Source organism: Microtus ochrogaster, chromosome 19 (genome assembly GCF_000317375.1).
Source record: "Microtus ochrogaster isolate Prairie Vole_2 chromosome 19, MicOch1.0, whole genome shotgun sequence".
NCBI lineage: Eukaryota > Metazoa > Chordata > Mammalia > Rodentia > Cricetidae > Microtus > Microtus ochrogaster.
In genome coordinates, this window is record NC_022021.1 from 54,680,401 (window position 1) to 54,688,436 (window position 8,036).

Sequence of the window (8,036 nt, forward strand, 5' to 3'; positions counted from 1 at the left end):
GAGAGAGAGAGAGAGAGAGAGAGAGAGAGAGACTCCCTAAGCAGCACAGTCTAGCCTCAAACTTGTATCCTGGTGTCTCAGCCTCCCAAGTGCTAGGAGTCCAGCATGCATCACTAAACCTGATCTGGTTCTTGGCAAGAAGCTAACCTGTAAGACTTTTATGAAAAGGGTCATTTGAGTCTTCTTGGAGAACATGCAGAGGGTTTTGTAACCCCTAAAAGGAAATAGCAGTTGGGTATGGTTTTTGCTTTTAATCCGAGCAGTAGGAAACTGGGGTCGGGCAGGAGGAGCATGGACTCAGAGTCAGCTACATAGACCCTGTAAAAGAAAGAAGGAAAAGAGGGAGAGAAAGAGGGAAGGAAGGAGAGAGGGAGGGAGAAAAAGCCCATCTTACTATTCTCAAGGAAGGTATGTGGGAATGACTACCACTGTCTTTTCCATTGAAAGCAGCAAATCAGATCTTTTCGAGCTCACGAGATCTTTTCTGCCCTGTGTTTGGATGTCTTGTCCTGTGAAGATCTTATCCCCTCATGGGCTAAGTTATGTACAGTTGATTGCTCTGTTACTTGCAGCTAATAATCTTCCTTGACTCAATGGCACTTTCATTTGAAAAACAAAAAGTTAGGTATTGAATTTCTTCCTTGATATTTGACTCTATTGGGGTTTTGTTTGGTTGCCTAAACAGCAACACTTAGGATCTAGTTTTCTGTAATGCACCAAGAACTGAGGTGTAGTCATGATTTTTCTCTCATGAGTACTTGATGCCTTTACATTTTACCCCCAAAATAAGGGGCTAGTTTCCTCCCACCGGAGATATGGGTGCTGACTCAGGTGTTGCCTGCAGATCTCATTTCTCACACAAATTCTTTTGACTCATCAGATTAATCTTGGCCAGAATCAGCCACGCCTCCTATTCCACCCTGATTCCAATGCTTTCCACAACCAGGTGACTTTTAGTACCTGAATCCTGTTGTGTATTTTTATGGCTGTTTCAGATGTTGTGGGTGGTGCCCTGTCTGAAAATAATGTGTAGAGCATTAAGAAAACGTTTCTAACCTTGGTCCATCATTGGAATTTCCCCAAACACCACCTGTATCCAATCTCTGTCTTAGGAATTCTGAATTTCATTCATGTCCAGGAACCACTGGCCTACGAGATGTAGAAGACACAAAAGTTGCACTGACCTATCCCTTTATATTTACTTGGTATCTGTTGTAATGCCTCTTTGATGGTCTGGTTTCATTTATTTGACTCTTTATTTTAGCTAAAGGTTTGGCTTTTTTTTTTTAACTTTTCATGAAACTTATTTTCTACTTCTCATTGTATTTTGTTGTTCAGGTATAGACATTCCATTGATTTCCAAAGTTCTCTTCCTTATTTCCTCTTGAAGACTTTGGGCTTCATTAGTTCCCTGATGTAGAACATTAGGATATTTTTAAGTTAACTTTTGTCGGGAATTTCATATATGAGTACTGAATTGACATGATTTCCACCTCTTCCCCTTCTTCCTCCCTTCTTTTCATGCCTTCCCCTACTGCCTCACAGACATGCAATCTCTTTTTCTTTAGTTACTAATGCTACATTTTGTTGGAAGTCATTCTTTGCCTCAAATGCAGGCATCTGTTACAACAAAAGGCGCATTTCTCATGGCTGTGAGCAAATACCTGGCAACACAACTTAAGGAGGTTTGTTTTGGCTCGTACCATCATGACTTGGTGGTAGGTGATTCCAAGGACCACAGGTCCCCTGATTGATTAGCTTTTACGTAGACAGTCACGAAGCAGAGAGAGTGCCTCCTGGTGATTGAGTCCTTCCAACTAGACTCCACCCCACGAAGATTTCATGGCCTCTAAAACAGCATGATATTAGGGATCACCTGATCGAATGCATGGGCCTGTGGGGGGTGTGTCACATTCAGAGCATAGGGACTTTTCCTCTTCAAATTGTTGTATCCCACCGTTTTGCTGTGTTTCTGTCTTTGTTTGTCTCATGATACTTCTCAATTTCATTTAGATTTCCTTTGGACCTATCCATTGTTCCAGAGTAGGCTGTTTTCTTTCTACATATTTGTGAATCTTCTGCTTTTCCTTCTGTTGTTGTTGTCTAGGTTCCTCACATTGTAGTTGGAAGAGACTGGATATGGTTTCAGTTTTCTTAAATTTCTTATACTTGTACTGTGACTCAGCATATGATCTATCCTGAAGGATATTGTTTGCCTGAGAACAATGTGCACTGTGTTGTTGGTGACAAAGTCTTTTGTTTCTAATTCATTTTCTGTCAGGATGATTGATAATGTTACTGAAAATGATAAACTTGAATCTTCTGCTATTTTTGTATCCCCATCTATCTCTCTTTTTAAATCTGTTGATATTTGCTTTGTGTATTTAGATGCTGGGATGTTATTTGCATATATATTTATTCTTTCTTCCTCTGTCTCTCTCTTGTGTGGTACTGGACATGGAACCCAGGACTTCATGCATGCTAAATAAGTACTGTGTCCCACTCAGCCCTTTTTACATCTTTTTGATGAACTTGACCCCTTTATCTTCTTCACCCATTTATAATGACCATGTCTCATGACAACTTTAACTTAAAGTCCATTTTGTCTGATATAAGAACACAATTTTATTTTTCTGTCACTTAATTTGTATTTATTGAGGGTGATAGAACACTATCACATGAGCATCTCTCCTGAAATCTCCAGCAAGTTACAAGAACATATGCAGGTTCAAGGTAATGGGGCAGGGGAAACCTTTATTAGCACCATACAGGGCTGGAGATATTGATCAGTGATCAAGACTGCTGACTACTCTTACAGAAGACCAAGGTTCACCTCCCAGGACCTACATGGTAGCTTACATCTGTCCATAACTTCAGTTCCAGGAGATTAAAAACCCTTGTCTAGCCTTCATGAACACCAGGCACATACTCTGGTATACAAACATACATGTAGACGAAGCACCCATACATTTTAAATAACTGTAAACACATTTTATTAACACCATGCTCTGACCAGCTTAGCTAACTGGTCACTCCTATTAGTGAGGAGCTTTTTAGTCCTTCAGGTTTTCTGTATACATAACTGTCCCTAAACATCCAGGGCCCCTTGAGTGGTTGGCCAACTATCCCTGCAGGTCCGGGAAGTGGTATACAATATTAATATGTGTATGATTTCTTCGTTGCAGCTCTTTTACAATACTCTTCTGCCTAATGAAGGCATGCAGAGGGCTTTCTTTTGCTCGAACACCACACTAGAACAAAAGGACCTCTATGGTCATCTATGGCCCCTAACCCCTACCCCAACTCTGCCTGGCAGTAGTGTCTGACCCTTATACTCTGAGGTCCAGCTCAGCCTACTAGTACCTATTTGAGATCTTCATCAATTGCTTCTCTATCTTCTCATTGCAAGCCTGAAGCATTCACATTTGTTTCAGGAGACACGGAAGCCTCTTGTTTTTGGATTCGTCAATATGACTAAGTGCATACACTTTTATAACCCCAAAAATAGGATAAAGCTTTTTTTTTATTTTTGCTTTCTGCTGTTCTGTTTTGTTTAGAGGCAATGTGCATGCTCAGTCTACTGGGTAAATGACAAAAATGGGAGGGAAAGGACTAAGAATTATAATAAGGAGAAATAGTAATATTGTGAGCAAACTGACAAGTTAGGTCTAGTGGACACATATTGTTATTTGTGTATGTATGGGCTACATGTGTAAATAAGTGTATACAGACTGAAGCACGTGTGCTTTTCTGCTAATTAATGAATTTGAACATCTGAAATAATTTTAGAAATATTGGAGTCCATTCTATTCCTCCTGGATTGATTTTCTTTTAGTTAAAATTTATAATGGAAGATAAAGACAAAATAATTTAAACATTTGCTGAAATATATTACCTCAAAAATAGCCTTTAGGTGATAGGCATTTTAATAAATATTGCCATAGCCTTAAAGAGTAGAGGATTAACTCCTGGGGATTGTTCTCAACTTATAAATCAAAGACGGAATGTATCAGTGCCAAGTTCTTTCATCACCGAGCTCAGTCCATCTCTCCCCACCCTCACCCCACTAATAGAGTATGACCCAGTCTGGTCCATTAATTTAGAAAGAAAACAAGCTATTAATTTTGTATGCATTTGAATTTGGAGGTAGACAAAAAAATTTCCTCTCATGAAGCCGTTTAAATAAATTTCTGAAAAAACTGAAGCTAATCTGTACAGAAAAACTTATCTATTATTTTTGAACAACTGTCTGCTAAAATAAGCATGTGTCTGCCAAGTGCTTGCTCCGAGGCAAGCTACTGCGGTCTGGTGAAGGCATGCTGGAGGTCATCTGGATAATTACTTCAAGCCGTGGACATTTTGGCCCACCAGGGGACATTTGATAACTGCTATCCATGTATATGCATGCCTCAATCATAAAGCAGGGGTTCCTGGCATCTAGCAGATAGATTGTCAAGCCAGGTTATCTCACATAGCTCCAAATGCCCAGAGTAATTCTCTATGTCTAAGACGTGTTTGCCCTAAAATGTCAGTACTGTCCGCTGGAGAAATCCTGCTTTAAACGTTTTGGGGCCTGTTGGAATTGCCTCTCACTCTCAGCTTCAGATCTTTCCAAATCTTTGGGAAGTAAGAAGTTGAAGCCCTCAGATCTTTTCTGTACAGAACTCTTCAGAGTTTTCATTATGCTAATGCAGAAAGGGAAGCTTGTCCCAGCCAACAGTAGAACACGCGAAACACACAGATTAGCATCTGGGTGGAAATTTCTCTCGAAGCCTTCCAGAGGCATTCCTTTGCCAAGACAGTGGGAGCAGAGATTCCATCTGATCTTCCAGAACCCAGACTGGGACTGTCGCAACACCGTCACCTGGAAGTGGGAAGGCCGTGCACACCCACTGCCCAGCTCTGACTGCTGGCTCTCCATTCTTTCTCAGCAGCCCGGCCAGGCCACCATTTCCTTTGTATTCTGCACACTCCTCCAGCCCTCTCTACCGGCAGCACTTTCTCCATCTCCTCATTTTTGATGGTTGACTTGTTGGTCTCTGGAGTTTGAGTCTTAGGAGGGCCTTTCCTGTGGCGAGGCTGTACAGTTTCAGGGTTGTCGTTTGGAGTTTCCAACCATTTGGAGTAAGAGCTTCTCGGATAACTTTGGATTCAGGGAATGTTTTATTGCGGTTGTTTTGTTCCCTGATGCCTATCTAGCTGTTAGGAACTCAATGTCCACCGAGACAACACCTGTGTCAGCATGCTGCATGCCTTATTTTGTTTCTGCAGTTATACAAAGGAAATAACTGTTTTGTAGCGCTAGGAGAAAATCAACCTTCCTACCGTAAACTTAGAGGATCTCTTCGTTAGTGTCACAAAACAAACACCATGCAGTTTTTTTTTCAGCCAAGTCCAATAGCATCGAGCACATTTACGTTGCTGTAGGATCCACCTCTAGACCAGATCAAATCTTCTTGCTATGTGGCTTTGATTCACTCTGCCATTGACTCAGAATACACCTATCATTTGTAAGTTGTACCTTAATTTTAGAAACCTTAAAGTGTGGGGAAGAATATCTCTCAGGATCACTGACATGCACTCTTCAATTCTCAGATGTATTGGACATGTTTCTGGGTGTCCCATTGATTGTCTGTGTGACACTGCCTTACCACTTGAGTTCCTGGGGTTGGATTGCGTCTTATAACATACAGCAGGCCTGGTTCTCTTCACTGGCCGTCTTCCTCAGAAGAGTTCTCTTTTCCACAATGCTTGCCTGCCCGTTGGAAATAACAGAGCTCCTTTTCTTGGTTCTTATTGGTCTTCCTCCACTCTTTCTGACTCATTCCACTATTTTTTTAAATTACTAGGAGGCATTTTAATGATTAATAAAACGCTGTAGGAATACTGGGAACCTCTATATTTTAAAAACTTAAGGGACTGGAGAGCTGACTCAGTGGTTGAGAGTATACTGTTTTGGGAGAAGCCTGAGTTCAGTTCCTAGCACCCTTGTCAGGTGGCTCACAGCTGCCTATAACTCCAGCGACAAGGGATTCCCCACCTCTGGTTTCTGCTGACACTCATACTTAAATGGCACATGTACATTTAGTTAAAAATAATAAAAATATTTTCAAAATTTTTCACAAAGAAGACTTTATCAGGTCTGAAGGTGGCCCCAAGGCCTGGGTCAGCACACATCTCTGAAGGTTTGGGTCTCTTCTCCCTTTCTGGATGTCCATCACAGCCTTGCCACGGTGATACAGCCTCCCCCCCCCACCCCCGACCTGCATCCTCCTCACGAAAGGGAGATGTTCGTATAAGGCTTCCTAGACTCCTGTTTTTCTTTTGCATCATATCCACAGAATGCCAGCCTTCTTCAGCGAGGTTACCAATCTCTCAAGAAGAACGGAAAGTCTCAAGCATCTGTGACTGCGTCAGCATTTCTTATGGTTCACTAATGCATTTTCCCTTCTGTAAGAGTTTGTTGCCCTGCCAGTTCCTATTAAAGTTTTAGCATTTTAAATATTGTATTACTAAAAGCTTATTTTTATTTGCATTTATAGATTGTAAGCTCATTTCTGCCTTGTTTTACTGAAGAATCCATTAAAAGAGCCAGTTAATCTTATAGAAAATGGCGTTCAGTGATCTTACATCGAGAACTGTGCGTTTTTACGATAATTGGATCAAAGATGCTGGTGAGTAATGAGATTTTCCAATTGAAGTTCATCTTTCCTTTTTATATCAAATTCCCACATTAATAGGATTTATTTGGAACAAAATAAAAGACTTGACAACTTCCTACTCCTTTATTACGTTAATCGAGAAGCTATATCCAGGGTTCTATTATAGCCAAACCATATATGTTCATGATGACATTCATAGTAGTGAAGACACTCTAAATTATCTTCAGGAGAGCCCTGGGTGATGTGCGATGGCACATCTCAACCCAGTAGCCCTTAAACATGGTTTTGGAGGGTCAGTACTCTAATGTTCTAGAGGGAAATCACAGACGCTGTTGACAGAAGTTCAGTCAAAGCTGATTCTGGAATGAAAGAACCGCCCTTGCCCCCGAGAGGCGATGCAGAAAGAACAGGGAGTAATAAAAATAGAAATGGTCCTTTGGAACATTTAGTGTCACCAGAGTTTAAACTACACAAACGGAAGCCTTGCGTGAGCATCGAGTGTGTCTCCTCTGTGGAGAGCTGGCCCTCCCGTAGGTGGTGAATGACGGTTTGGTCATTTGGTCTGCTGGTGAGGACTGTGGTCAAGGTCATGCGTTTATACCTGCGGACTGTGTGCTCTCCAGCTGAGCTCCACCCGGTCTCATGAGTGACTGTCCTTTGTCTGTCAGTGAGTTTTCAAACCCCAGGCAATGTAGTATTGTTTCAAAAACTATTAAAGTCTTAAAAAGTAAAACAAAGGTACAAGTTTTTAAGATAAAAGGAACCAGAATGCCTTAGAACTTAGACCTGAGATACCGGCAAACCTAATGTCTCATTTTAGAACTGAAGAAATTGAAACCCGGAGATGTGACCTTCCCAAAGTCACTGTGAGTTGAGAAAGAAAGGAAAAAGAAAGAACCACCCTAGAACTGTTGTTTTTAAATTATGTCTAGTGTTCTTGCATTTTACTGTTTGTAATTATTAAGTTTCACATAGTCATGACTAGAACCACTTTGGAGTAAACCACAAATTCATCACGTACCTAGTACACGTGAAGCTGCATCTTAGTTTACAATGATTTCAGCAAAGACACTCTTTCATGGGCAGCATCCTTCTCCCCGTGCTGCTAAAGGGCAATGCTACTTCTCTAAAGTTTATCCAATAATTTTGTCCCTCAAGAACGCCAAGGACAAACAAGCTCGACTCTGTTAGGGCTAATAGAGTAGATTTTTCTCTATTTTCTAATCCCTTTCCTGAAAGTTTCAAGTTACTGGGTTCAGAAAAAGTACCAGTTTCTTTAGAGATCGTCTTTCCCCATTGATTTATAGTGATTGCTACAAATTCAATATTTAAGGCAAACATTAAATGTTGCATCTCAAAGGAGAGATGTACTCA

At 40.9% G+C, this 8,036-nt stretch overlaps 1 protein-coding gene across 2 annotated transcripts in view; it reads left to right on the plus strand.

The window, feature by feature from the left end:
- Elovl7 (ELOVL fatty acid elongase 7) overlaps window positions 1-8,036 on the plus strand; it is a 72,021-nt gene that overhangs the window by 40,266 nt on the left and 23,719 nt on the right. For both annotated transcript variants that reach the window (XM_005356773.3, XM_026783798.1), the window contains exon 2: window positions 6,543-6,674. In XM_005356773.3, the coding sequence (XP_005356830.1) occupies window positions 6,611-6,674 (64 nt within the window). In that variant the 5' untranslated portion in view covers window positions 6,543-6,610. The remainder of the gene's footprint in view (window positions 1-6,542; window positions 6,675-8,036) is intronic.